The sequence below is a fragment of the Bufo bufo genome, chromosome 9 (genome assembly GCF_905171765.1).
Source record: "Bufo bufo chromosome 9, aBufBuf1.1, whole genome shotgun sequence".
In the NCBI taxonomy this organism is placed as follows: Eukaryota; Metazoa; Chordata; class Amphibia; order Anura; family Bufonidae; genus Bufo; species Bufo bufo.
The window spans coordinates 205409790-205424547 of NC_053397.1; the positions used below are offsets into that span (position 1 = coordinate 205409790).

The 14758-nt window shown below is 50.7% G+C and overlaps 1 protein-coding gene across 1 annotated transcript in view; it reads left to right on the top strand.

Moving 5' to 3' along the window:
- Positions 1-3974: 3974 nt before the first annotated feature.
- ZNHIT6 (zinc finger HIT-type containing 6) overlaps positions 3975-14758 on the top strand; it is a 31605-nt gene continuing 20821 nt past the window's right edge. The window contains exons 1-4 of the mRNA XM_040407103.1: positions 3975-4109; positions 8761-8826; positions 8906-9012; positions 14650-14735. Coding sequence (XP_040263037.1) covers positions 4012-4109; positions 8761-8826; positions 8906-9012; positions 14650-14735 — 357 coding nt within the window. The 5' untranslated portion in view covers positions 3975-4011. The remainder of the gene's footprint in view (positions 4110-8760; positions 8827-8905; positions 9013-14649; positions 14736-14758) is intronic.

Here is a 14758-nt window from a genome sequence, read left to right on the forward strand (position 1 = left end):
AGCACTGCTTTCTAAGGGGGGCACTTTACCAGCACTACTGTCTATGGGGGGACACTTTACTGGCACTACTGTCTATGGGAGTCACTTTACAGGCACTACTGTCTATGGGGGGCACTTCACCAGCACTAATGTCTATAGGGGACAGTTTACCTACACTGCTGTCTATGGGGGCACTTTACCAGCACTACTGTCCATGGGGGGCACTTTACCAGCACTACTGTCCATGGGGGGCACTTTGCAGGCTCTACTGTCTATGGGGGACACTTTACAGGCACTACTGTCTATGGGGGGCACTTTACCAGCACTGCTTTCTAAGGGGGGCACTTTAGCAGCACTAATGTCTATGGGGGGCACTTTACCAGCATTACTGTCTATGGGGGTCACTTTAAGGGCACTACTGTCTATGGGAGTCACTTTATCAGAACTACTGTCTATGGGGGGCACTTTACCAGCACTATTGTCTATGGGAGTCACTTTATCAGAACTACTGTCTATGGGGGGCACTTTACCAGCACTACTGTCTATGGGGGCACTTTACCAGCACTACTGTCTATCGGGGCACTTTACCAGCACTACTGTCTATGGGGCTCACTTTACAGGCACTACTGTCTATGGGAGTCACTTTATCGGAACTACTGTCTATGGGGGGCACTTTACCAGCACTATTGTCTATAGGGGACACTTTACCGACACTACTGTCTATGTGGGGCACTTTACCAGCACTACCGTCTATGGGGGGGGGGGGGGTACTTTACCGGCACTACTGTCTATGGTGGACACTTTACCGGCACTACTCTCTATTTGGGGCACTTTACCAGCACTACCGTCTATGGGGGGCACTTTATTGACACTACTATCTATGCGGGCACTTTATTAGCACTATTGTCTATGGGGGACACTTTGCAGGCTCTACTGTCTATGGGGGACACTTTTCCGGCACTGCTTTCTAAGGGGGGCACTTTACCAGCACTACTGTCTATGGGGCACTTTACCAGCCCTACTGTGTATGGGGGGACACTTTACCGGCACTACTGTCTATGGGGGGACACTTTGCCGGCACTACTGTCTATGGGGGGGACACTTTGCCAACACTACTGTCTATGGGGGTCACTTTACAGGCACTACTGTCTATGGGAGTCACTTTATCGGAACTACTGTCTATGGGGGGCACTTTAACAGCACTACTGTCTTTGGGCGGCACTTTACCGGCACTACTGTCTGTGGGGGGCACTTTACTGGCACTACTGTGTATGGGGGGTACTTAACCAGCACTACTGTCTATGGGGGACACTTTGCCGACACTACTGTCTATGGGGGGTACTTTACAGGCACTACTGTCTATGGGGGCACTTTACCGGCACTACTGTTTATGGGGGACACTTTGCCGGCACTACTGTCTATGGGGGGATACTTTGCCAACACTACTGTCTATGGGGGTCACTTTACAGGCACTACAGTCTATGGGAGTCACTTTATCGGAACTACTGTCTAAGGGGGGCACTTTAACAGCACTATTGTCTATAGGGGACAGTTTACCTACACTGCTGTCTATGGGGGCACTTTACCAGCCCTACTGTCTATGGGGGACACTTTACAGGCACTACTGTCCATGGGGGGGCACTTTGCAGGCTCTACTGTCTATGGGGGTCACTTTACAGGCACTACTGTCTATGGGAGTCACTTTATCGGAACTACTGTCTATGGGGGGCACTTTACCAGCACTACTGTCTATGGGGGGCACTTTGCAGGCTCTACTGTCTATGGGGGTCACTTTACAGGCACTACTGTCTATGGGAGTCACTTTATCGGAACTACTGTCTATGGGGGGCACTTTAACAGCACTACTGTCTTTGGGCGGCACTTTACCGGCACTACTGTCTGTGGGGGGCACTTTACTGGCACTACTGTGTATGGGAGGTACTTAACCAGCACTACTGTCTATGGGGGACACTTTGCCGACACTACTGTCTATGGTGGGTACTTTACAGGCACTACTGTCTATGGGGGCACTTTACCGGCACTACTGTTTATGGGGGACACTTTGCCGGCACTGCTGTCTATGGGGGGATACTTTGCCAACACTACTGTCTATGGAAGTCACTTTACAGGCACTACAGTCTATGGGAGTCACTTTATCGGAACTACTGTCTAAGGGGGGCACTTTAACAGCACTATTGTCTATAGGGGACAGTTTACCTACACTGCTGTCTATGGGGGCACTTTACCAGCCCTACTGTCTATGGGGGACACTTTACAGGCACTACTGTCCATGGGGGGGCACTTTGCAGGTTCTACTGTCTATGGGGGTCACTTTACAGGCACTACTGTCTATGGGAGTCACTTTATCGGAACTACTGTCTATGAGGGGCACTTTACCAGCACTACTGTCTATGGGGGGCACTTTGCAGGCTCTACTGTCTATGGGGGACACTTTACAGGCACTACTGTCTATAGGGGGCACTTTACCAGCACTTCTTTCTAAGGGGGGCACTTTAGCAGCACTAATGTCTATAGGGGGCACTTTACCGGCACTACTGTCTATGTGGGACACTTTACCGGCACTAATGTCTATGGGGGGCACTTTACCAGGACTGCTTTCTAAGGGGGGCACTTTACCAGGACTGCTTTCTAAGGGGGGCACTTTACCAGGACTGCTTTCTAAGGGGGGCACTTTAACAGAACTACTGTCTATGGAGGAACACTTTGCCGACACTACTGTCTAGGGGGTCATTTTACAGGCACTACTGTCTATGGGGGGCACTTTACCAGCACTACTGTCTTTGGGCGGCACTTTACCGGCACTACTGTCTGTGGGGGGCACTTTACTGGCACTACTGTGTATGGGTGGGGTGAGGGGGGGTACTTAACCGGCACTACTGTCTATGGGGGGCACTTTACCAACACTACTGTCTATGGGGGGCACTTTACCGGCACTACTGTCTATGGGGGGACACTTTGCCAACACTACTGTCTATGGGGGTCACTTTACAGGCACTACAGTCTATGGGAGTCACTTTATCGGAACTACTGTCTATGGGGGGGGCACTTTAACAGCACTATTGTCTATAGGGGACAGTTTACCTACACTGCTGTCTATGGGGGCACTTTACCAGCCCTACTGTCCATGGGGGGCACTTTACTAGCACTACTGTCTATGGGGGACACTTTACAGGCACTACTGTCCATGGGGGTCACTTTACAGGCACTACTGTCTATGGGAGTCACTTTATCGGAACTACTGTCTATGGGGGGCACTTTACCAGCACTACTGTCTATGGGGGGCACTTTGCAGGCTCTACTGTCTATGGGGGGCACTTTGCCGACACTACTGTCTAGGGGGTCATTTTACAGGCACTACTGTCTATGGGGGGCACTTTACCAGCACTACTGTCTTTGGGCGGCACTTTACTGGCACTACTGTCTGTGGGGGGCACTTTACTGGCACTACTGTGTATAGGTGGGGTGAGGGGGGGTACTTAACCGGCACTACTGTCTATGGGGGACACTTTGCCGGCACTACTGTCTATGTGGGGTACTTTACAGGCACTACTGTCCATGGGGGGCACTTTACCGGCACTACGGTCCATGGGGGACACTTTGCCAACACTACTGTCTATGGTGGGCACCACACTTTGCCAACACTATTGTTTATTAGGGGGACACCAGGACGATTATGTCGCTGTTAATGACACATTCTAGTTTTATGGTTGTGTGTTCACATAGTGAATTCAATAAATTTTCTACAAGACTCCATCCTTAACCCTCCCGTTCTGTAATAACAAAGGAACATCCTGTGAGCTGACACCCATGCCCTATACACAACCACGTTGCCACCCACTCGCCAACCACAACATGGCTGCGACACTAGCCAAGCGTTTGACGTATTTCCGCCACTCACAACATGGCGGTCTTTCTTTGCTGTTCGCCAAGCACAATATGGCTGCGCCGATTTCCTGTTTACCTCGGAGCTCACACCGGAAGTAGTCCACACGTGTAGTGACGGGAGCTGCCATGGAGGTTTTGCTGGTGTCTGATGCGTTAGGAATCGGAGTGGACTCCGAGGAATGTGAACACACGGTGCGGCCGAAGAGGAAGATGTCCCTGTATAGGTGGGTACTGATAGCACTGTATGCCGCGGCACTGCAAGTACCAGCATGTCCAGCCTGAAAGGTAATGTTGTTTTGGAAAGGATATTGCTGGGAGAAGGTGAGGGGGGCGCTGTTCTTATCTCTCCCCCACTGTAAATTATAAGGTTATTACAGGTCACCATGGGCAAGCACAAGACGGCAGGATGTTCTGCAGCAGCCGAGGCCGGCGGTGCTCTGCGGCTATGATTTCATCCCTCTGTAGCTCCTCCTGTCCCCCTGTGCTGCTCTTTTCTTCCTCCTGGCAGTCTGTTTTTTTCCCAGGACAGATAATGTGTTTGCAGGGCCGGTGCAAGGATTTTTGCCGCCCTAGGCAAGATAAAAATTGGGGACTCCCTTGTCACTCTCATTCTACCCCCCCCTCCCTTGTGACTCTCATTCTACCCCCCCTCCCTTGTCACTCTCATTCTACCCCCCCTCCCTTGTCACTCTCATTCTACCCCCCCTCCCTTGTCACTCTCATTCTACCCCCCCTCCCTTGTCACTCTCATTCTACCCCCCCTCCCTTGTCACTCTCATTCTACCCCCCCCTCCCTTGTCACTCTCATTCTACCCCCCCTCCCTTGTCACTCTCATTCTACCCCCCCCTCCCTTGTCACTCTCATTCTACCCCCCCTCCCTTGTCACTCTCATTCTACCCCCCCTCCCTTGTCACTCTCATTCTACCCCCCTCCCTTGTCACTCTCATTCCAGCCCCCCCTCCCTTGTCACTCTCATTCCAGCCCCCCCCTCTCTTGTCACTCTCATTCCAGCCCCCCCTCTCTTGTCACTCTCATTCCAGCCCCCCCTCCCTTGTCACTCTCATTCCAGCCCCCCCCTCCCTTGTCACTCTCATTCCAGCCCCCCCTCCCTTGTCACTCTCATTCTAGCCCCCCCCTCCCTTGTCACTCTCATTCCAGCCCCCCCTCCCTTGTCACTCTCATTCCAGCCCCCCCTCCCTTGTCACTCTCATTCCAGCCCCCCCTCCCTTGTCACTCTCATTCCAGCCCCCCCTCCCTTGTCACTCTCATTCCAGCCCCCCCTCCCTTGTCACTCTCATTCCAGCCCCCCCTCCCCTGTCACTCTCATTCCAGCCCCCCCTCCCTTGTCACTCTCATTCCAGCCCCCCCTCCCTTGTCACTCTCATTCCAGCCCCCCCTCCCTTGTCACTCTCATTCCAGCCCCCCCTCCCTTGTCACTCTCATTCCAGCCCCCCCTCCCTTGTCACTCTCATTCCAGCCCCCCCTCCCTTGTCACTCTCATTCCAGCCCCCCCCTCCCTTGTCACTCTCATTCCAGCCCCCCCTCCCTTGTCACTCTCATTCCAGCCCCCCCTCCCTTGTCACTCTCATTCCAGCCCCCCCCTCCCTTGTCACTCTCATTCCAGCCCCCCCTCCCTTGTCACTCTCATTCCAGCCCCCCCTCCCTTGTCACTCTCATTCCAGCCCCCCCTCCCTTGTCACTCTCATTCCAGCCCCCCCTCCCTTGTCACTCTCATTCCAGCCCCCCTCCCTTGTCACTCTCATTCCAGCCCCCCCTCCCTTGTCACTCTCATTCCAGCCCCCCCTCCCTTGTCACTCTCATTCCAGCCCCCCCTCCCTTGTCACTCTCATTCCAGCCCCCCCCTCCCTTGTCACTCTCATTCCAGCCCCCCCCTCCCTTGTCACTCTCATTCCAGCCCCCCCTCCCTTGTCACTCTCATTCCAGCCCCCCCCTCCTTGTCACTCTCATTCCAGCCCCCCCCTCCCTTGTCACTCTCATTCCAGCCCCCCCTCCCTTGTCACTCTCATTCCAGCCCCCCCCTCCCTTGTCACTCTCATTCCAGCCCCCCCCCTCCCTTGTCACTCTCATTCCAGCCCCCCCCCTCCCTTGTCACTCTCATTCCAGCCCCCCCCCTCCCTTGTCACTCTCATTCCAGCCCCCCCCTCCCTTGTCACTCTCATTCCAGCCCCCCCCCTCCCTTGTCACTCTCATTCTACCCCCCCCCTCCCTTGTCACTCTCATTCTACCCCCCCTCCCTTGTCACTCTTATTCTACCCCCCCCTCTCTTGTCACTCTCATTCTACCCCCCCCCTCTCTTGTCACTCTCATTCTACCCCCCCTCTCTTGTCACTCTCATTCTACCCCCCCTCTCTTGTCACTCTCATTCTACCCCCCCTCCCTTGTCACTCTCATTCCAGCCCCCTCCCTTGTCACTCTCATTCTACCCCCCCCCCCCCCCCCCCCCTCCCTTGTCACTCTCATTCTACCCCCCCCTCCCTTGTCACTCTCATTCTACCCCTTCCCTCCCTTGTCACTCTCATTCTACCCCTTCCCTCCCTTGTCACTCTCATTCTACCCCTTCCCTCCCTTGTCACTCTCATTCTACCCCCCCTCCCTTGTCACTCTCATTCTACCCCCCCCTCCCTTGTCACTCTCATTCTACCCCCCCCCTCCCTTGTCACTCTCATTCTACCCCCCCCTCCCTTGTCACTCTCATTCTACCCCCCCCCTCCCTCCCTTGTCACTCTCATTCTACCCCCCCTCCCTTGTCACTCTCATTCTACCCCCCCTCCCTTGTCACTCTCATTCTACCCCCCCCTCCCTTGTCACTCTCATTCTACCCCCCCCTCTCTTGTCACTCTCATTCTACCCCCCCCTCCCTTGTCACTCTCATTCTACCCCCCCCCCTCCCTTGTCACTCTCATTCTACCCCCCCCCCTCCCTTGTCACTCTCATTCTACCCCTTCCCTCCCTTGTCACTCTCATTCTACCCCTTCCCTCCCTTGTCACTCTCATTCTACCCCTTCCCTCCCTTGTCACTCTCATTCTACCCCCCTCCCTTGTCACTCTCATTCTACCCCCCCTCCCTTGTCACTCTCATTCTACCCCCCCCCTCCCTTGTCACTCTCATTCTACCCCCCCCCCTCCCTTGTCACTCTCATTCTACCCCCCCCTCCCTCCCTTGTCACTCTCATTCTACCCCCCCCCTCCTCCCTTGTCACTCTCATTCTACCCCCCCTCCCTTGTCACTCTCATTCTACCCCCCCTCCCTTGTCACTCTCATTCTACCCCCCCCTCCCTTGTCACTCTCATTCCTACCCCCCCCTCCCTTGTCACTCTCATTCCTACCCCCCCCTCCCTTGTCACTCTCATTCTACCCCCCCCCTCTCTGTCACTCTCATTCCTACCCCCCCCTCCCTTTGTCACTCTCATTCTACCCCCCCCCCTCCCTTGTCACTCTCATTCACCCCCCCCTCCCTTGTCACTCTCATTCTACCCCCCCTCCCTTGTCACTCTCCCCCCTACCCCCCCTCCCTTGTCACTCTCATTCTACCCCCCCTCCCTTGTCACTCTCATTCTACCCCCCCCTCCCTTGTCACTCTCATTCTACCCCCCCCTCTCTTGTCACTCTCATTCTACCCCCCCTCTTTGTCACTCTCATTCTCCCCCCCCCCCCTCCTTTGTCACTCTCATTCTACCCCCCCCCCCCTCCCTTGTCACTCTCATTCTACCCCCCCCTCCCTTGTCACTCTCATTCTACCCCCCCTCCCTTGTCACTCTCATTCTACCCCCCCCCCTCCCTTGTCACTCTCATTCTACCCCCCCCTCCCTTGTCCCTCTCATTCTACCCCCCCTCCCTTGTCACTCTCATTCTACCCCCCCTCCCTTGTCACTCTCATTCTACCCCCCCCTCCCTTGTCACTCTCATTCTACCCACCCCTCCCTTGTCACTCTCATTCTACCCCCCCCTCCCTTGTCACTCTCATTCTACCCCCCCCCCTCCCTTGTCACTCTCATTCTACCCCCCCCTCCCTTGTCACTCTCATTCTACCCCCCCCTCCCTTGTCACTCTCATTCTACCCCCCCCCCTCCCTTGTCACTCTCATTCTACCCCCCCCCTCCCTTGTCACTTTCATTCTACCCCCCCCTCCCTTGTCACTCTCATTCTACCCCCCCTCCCTTGTCACTCTCATTCTACCCCCCCCTCCCTTGTCACTCTCATTCTACCCCCCCCCCTCCCTTGTCACTCTCATTCTACCCCCCCCCCCTTCCTTGTCACTCTCATTCTACCCCCCCCCCCTCGTCACTCTCATTCCAGCCCCCCCTCCCTCGTCACTCTCATTCCAGCCCCCCCCTCCCCTCTAGTGTAGCGTGGCCGAGCTCTGTTCGGTCCGTGGTACATGAGCATTTGTTTCCTGTACCCGGCTGGACTGAAAGGAAGTGCACACTAAGTGAACACTTTCTGTCAGTCCGGCCGGGTACAGGAAACAAAAGCTCCTGTACCGCGGACCGAACAGAGCTCGGCCACGCTACATTAGAGCAGACACAGCATGACAGCAGGCACAGGCAGACTGCGCAGCACTGAGCCGGCGGCCGGAGATTCTTTAGAGTGGCAAGCGCTCAGCCGCTCAGGAGGTGCAGCATGAGGGGCGCCGCCGGCCGGCCGAACTTATATAACCAACTTATTGTTTTTATTTTTTTACACCGCAACGGGCGCCCCCTGCTAAATGGCGCCCTAGGGGACTGCCTAAGTCGCCTTACTGGTGGCGCCGGCCCTGTGTGTTTGCAGCATGTTTTCCACCCTCTCTTCGTCTCGTATTTGCCGTTCTAGTGTCCGCGCTCGGTTTTCTCTATTCACACTGTGTTTCTTGTAGCTGTGAGACTTGTGGAAGTGAAGAGGCGAAGTACAAGTGTCCGCAGTGTCTGAAGTACTCCTGCAGGTACGTGACGTGTTCTTCACCATCTCATGTCTTAGTTTCTCACTTCTCCTTGTTCATGACGTCTCTTCTCTTCCCTCAGTTTACCTTGTGTAAAGAAGCATAAAGTGGACGTTCCCTGCAGCGGCGTCCGAGACAAGACGGCCTTTGTCCCTTTAAGTACATTCAGTGACATCCATCTACTCAGTGGTAAGTGAAGACAGAGGCAGATTGTCCTCCTGTCATCGCAGTCCTCCCCTTCCCTAGGTCAGCCCCCATCAAAGGTCGTAGGTCAGGATGCACACTGTCAGGACACGCTGGGAGTTGTAGTTCTAAAACCCCCGGAGAGCCACAGATGTGAGAGACACTTTCACCAGGACCTTTAAAAGGGTTGTCTTCCTTTTTACTAAGTGATGACCTGTTCTCAGGATACGCCGCTGCACAGTCGATGGGTGCTGTGTGTAGTGACGGAGGCACAGCTGATCGGCAGGGGTTTGGGGTGTCGGATCCCTGCCGATGAGTTAGTGATGGCCTGTCCTGGGAATGGCGATCACTCAGTAAAAGCTGGACAACCCCTTTAACCCCTTAAGGACTCAGCCCTATTTCACCTTAAGGACTTGGCCATTTTTTGCAAATCTGACCAGTGTCACTTTAAGTGCTGATAACTTTAAAACGCTTTGACTTATCCAGGCCGTTCTGAGATTGTTTTTTCGTCACATATTGTACTTCATGACACTGCTAAAATTGGGTCAAAAAAGTAAATTTTTTTGCATAAAAAAATACCATATTTACCAAAAATTTTGAAAAATTTGCAAATTTCAAAGTTTCAGTTTCTCTACTTCTGTAATACATAGTAATACCCCCAAAAATTTTGATGACTTTACATTCCCCATATGTCTACTTCATGTTTGTAGCATTTTGGGATTGATATTTTATTTTTTGGGGATGTTATAAGGCTTAGAAGTTTAGAAGCAAATCTTGAAATTTTTCAGAAATTTACAAAAACCAAATTTTTAGGGACCACTACAGGTCTGAAGTCACTTTGCGAGGCTTACATAATAGAAACCGCCCAAAAATGACCCCATTCTATAAACTACACCCCTCAAGGTATTCAAAACTGATTTTACAAGCTTTGTTAACCCTTTAGGTATTGCACAAGAGTTATTGGCAAATGGGGATGAAATTTGAGAATTTCATTTTTTTGCCTAATTTTCCATTTTAACCCATTTTTTCCACTAACAAAGCAAGGGTTAACAGCTAAACAAGACTGTATCTTTATTGCCCTGACTCTGCCGTTTACAGAAACACCCCATATGTGGCCGTAAACTACTGTACGGGCACACAGTAGGGCGTAGAGTGAAAGGTGCGCCGTTTGGTTTTTGGAGGGCTGATTTTGCTGGACTGTTTTTTTGACACCATGTCCCATTTGAAGCCCCCTGATGCACCCCTAGAGTAGAAACTCCATAAAAATGACCCCATCTAAGAAACTACACCCCTCAAGGTATTCAAAACTGATTTTACAAACTTTGTTAACCCTTTAGGTGTTGCACAAGAGTTATTGGCAAATGGGGATGAAATTTGAGAATTTCATTTTTTTGCCTAATTTTCCATTTTAACCCATTTTTTCCACTAACAAAGCAAGGGTTAACAGCCAAACAAGACTGTATCTTTATTGCCCTGACTCTGCCGTTTACAGAAACACCCCATATGTGGCCGTAAACTACTGTACGGCCACACAGCGGGGCGTAGAGTGAAAGGTGCGCCGTATGGTTTTTGGAAGCCAGATTTTGCTGGACTGTTTTTTTGACACCATGTCCCATTTGAAGCCCCCCTGATGCACCCCTAGAGTAGAAACTCCATAAAAGTGACCCCATCTAAGAAACTACACCCCTCAAGGTATTCAAAACTGATTTTACAAACTTTGTTAACCCTTTAGGTGTTGCACAAGATTTAATGGAAAATAGAGATACAATTTCAAAATTTCACTTTTTTGGCAGATTTTCCATTTTAATATTTTTTTTCCAGTAACAAAGCAAGGGTTAACAGCCAAACAAAACTCATTATTTATGGCCCTTATTCTGTAGTTTACAGAAACACCCCATATGTAGTCGTAAACCGCTGTACGGGCACACGGCAGGGCGCAGAAGGAAAGGAATGCCATACGGTTTTTGGAAGGCAGGTTTTGCTGGACTGGTTTTTTTGACACCATGTCCCATTTGAAGCCCCCCTGATGCACCCCTAGAGTAGAAACTCCAAAAAAGTGACCCCATTTTAGAAAGTACGGAATAAGGTGGCAGCTTTGTTGGTACTAGTTTAGGGTACATATGATTTTTGGTTGCTCTATATTACACTTTTTGTGCGGCAAGGTAACAAGAAATAGCTTTTTTGGCACGTTTTTTTTTTTTTTGTTATTTACAACATTCATCTGACAGGTTAGATCATGTGGTAATTTTATAGAGCAGGTTGTCTCGGACGCGGTGATACCTAATATGTATACCTTTTTTTTATTTATGTAAGTTTTATACAATAACTTCATTTTTAAAACCAAAAAAAGTTTTAGTGTCTCCATAGTCTAAGAGCCATAGTTTTTTCAGTTTTTGGGCGATTATCTTGAGTAGGGTCTCATTTTTTGCGGGATGAGATGACGGTTTAATTGGCACTATTTTGGGGTGCATATGACTTTTTGATCGCTTGTTATTACACTTTTTGTGACGTAAGATGACAAAAAATGGCTTTTTTTACAATGTTTTTATTTTTTATTTTTTACGGTGGTCACCTGAGGGGTTAGATCATGTGATATTCTTATAGAGCCGGTCGATACGGACGCGGCGATACCTAATATGTATACTTTATTTTTATTTATGTAAGTTTTACACAATGATTTCATTTTTGAAACAAAAAAAATCATGTTTTAGTGTTTCTTTAGTCTGAGAGCCATAGTTTTTTCAGTTTTTGGGCGATTATCTTGGGTAAGGTATGATTTTTGCGGAATGAGATGACGGTTTGATTGGTACTATTTTGGCGTACATGTGACTTTTTTGATCACTTTTATTACCTTTTTTGGGAAGTAAGGTGGGCAAAATTTCAATTTTCTCATAGTTTTTATTTTTTTATTTTTATGGTGTTCACCGTGCGGGGAAAGTAACATGACCGTTTTATAGATCAGGTCGTTACGGACGCGGCGATACCTAATATGTGTAGTGTATTTTATTTTTTTTTATTTTTATTCAGTGATGAATGTTTTTTTTTTTATCTTAACTTTTTTCACTTTTTTTAACTTTTTTTTTGACCCAGACCCACTTGGTTCTGGAAGATCCAGTGGGTCTGATGTCTGTATAATACAGTACAGTACAATATATATTGTTCTATACTGTATTTTACTTACACTGAATAGATCTATGCTTTCAGCATAGATCTGTTCAGCACCATGGACAGCAGGACGCCTGAGCAGGCGTCCTGTTGCCATGGGAACCTTCCCCGTCTGCTCAGAACTTCGCAGACGGGGAAGGGTAAGCACAGGGCTGAGGGGGGCTCTCTGGGGGCTCTCTCCCTCTCCATCGGGGGGCTGCAAAGGCACAGCAGCCCCCCGATGGAGAGGGAGGGAGCTCCCTGACCGACGACAGTTAACTTTTTCCATACAGCGGTCCGTACGGACCGCGGTATGGAAAGGGTTAAACGGCTGACATCTTCACAGATGTCAGCCGTTTATACCAGGGTGCCAGCAATGTGCTGGCACCCTGGTATAACCACTAGAAGCCAACGATCATTCATGGGGAGGCGGGCGGGGGATCGCGATCCCGCCTGCCGCACCGCCCCCACCGCATGCGACACCCCCCCCGCACCACCCGCCGGCATAAAATCGTGCAGGGGTGCAGGGGGGGGTGAAAAATATTGATTATAGGCACTCAAAAGTTTCTGATCCCCGCGGTCAGGGACCGCGGGCATCAGAAACTGCAAAAAGCGCAGCAAACCGCAGGTCTGAATTGACCTGCGGTTTGCTGCGATCGCCGACACGGGGGGGTCACATGACCCCCCCTGGCGTTGTCACAGGATGCCGGCTGAAGGATTTCAGCCGAAATCCCGTTCCGTTTAACCCCTCGGGCGCCGGAATACTGAGTTCAAGCTAGGACGTACCGGTACGCCCTGAGTCCTTAAGGACTCGGGAAATAGGGCGTACCGATGCGCCCTGCGTCCTTAAGGGGTTAAAGGGCATCTGTCAGCAGTTTTGTACCTATGACACCGGCTGACCTGTTACATGTGCGCTTGGCAGCTGAAGGCATTTGTGTTGGTCCCATGTTCATATGTGTCCGTATTACTGAGAAAAATGATGTTTTAATATATGCAAATGAGCCTCTAGGAGCAACGGGGGCGTTACCATTACACCTAGAAGCTCAGCTGTGTCTGCAATTGCCGTATCCTCTGCACTTTGATTGAAAGCGCCGGGCATTATGACATTTACACTGCCTGGCCCTGTCAATCACAGAGCAGAGGGTGCAGCAGATACAGAGAGAGCAGAGCTTCTAGGAGTAACAGCAACGCCCCCGTTGCTCCTAGTGGCTCATTTCCATATATTAAACCATCATTTTTCTCAGTAATGTGAACACATATAAACATGGGACCAACACAGATGCCTTCAGCTGCTAGTGCACATGTGACAGGTCAGCCAGTGTCATAGGGACAAATCTGCTGACAGATGCCCTTTAAAAGGAATCTGTCACCACAATTCTGGACTATTATCCGCAGTAATACATGAGTAGAGTAGTACTGCTGCACATAAGGAGTCCAGATCAGTATTTTTTATTTTACTACTGCCCCGTTTTCCCCAATGTCTGCACTCAAAGCTGTGCTGAAATACAGACTTCTGTGCTGTGCTAACATATGGAGAGGACTCCTGTGCGCATGCACAGCAGTGCTGACAGTATATTTCAGTGCAGATTTGAGCGCCGGCAGTAGGAAAATAAATCTGCAGAACTGCTCATGTATTACTGCGGATAATGGGCCAGGGTTGTGGTGACAGAATCCCTTTAAATACATTTTATGGATGGATTCATCAGAACTAGTGCGTGGGAGCGGAGCATGGCAAATGACTTGCCAGTCGGTCCAAAAAGGTCCAGATGCAGAGATGTTCATAGACTGCTGAAAAGATGGGGCAGAAACACTACGCAGAGCATTGTGCCCCTTTAGCTGGGATCGGCTTTGCTCGTCTGATTCTCGGAGAAGCAGGTTTAGCAGTTTTTGGGCTTACAGAATGTATACTTGTGTCCTCTTCATGAGTGTGGGTAGAGCCTTTACTCGTGGACCTCATTGGACGTCCATGTAGCGTGCAGAGACCAAGGGTTCTTCAGCAGTGCGCCCTGCTATGGTGAACCCACAGGTATCCTGGTGGAGGTTTATGGAGAGGGATTGACAATAAGTACATGCCCATTTATGCACAGAGGCATTGTGTGCACAGACCATGCTGAGAGTTCCTGCTCTGGTCGAGGCAGATAGAGCTGCTTTGATAACTATTTGGGCACAGGTCTAGAGGGATTGGCAAAAAGGATATGCTGTTGTCTGCACCATGGCAGCGTGTGCACAGGCAGTGCTTCAGGTCGTGTTGAGAGTTCCCGCTCTGATTCAGGCAGATAGAGCTGCTTCGATTCCTGCTTGGACACAGTCTCAGTCACATAGATACCACAGTGAGCAAAAAATCTCTGATAAACCTGCCAAGATTTTTTATTTTTGGATGGCTTTTGTGTCTACGCCTCCTTTTTAGCAGCGCTGTGCAAGCCCCACCATGATTATTGTGCTTGTGAAGTGATTTGTTTCTTTCGTTTCTAACCCCTCTGTATTTACTTTAACCTGCAGATTATCGGTTTCTGGAAGACGCCGGCAGAGTGGCAGATGCTGCCATGAGGGATGCCATGCTACCCCGCCAAACAAGCAATAAGTTTGTACGTTTTATGTTTTTGGTTAT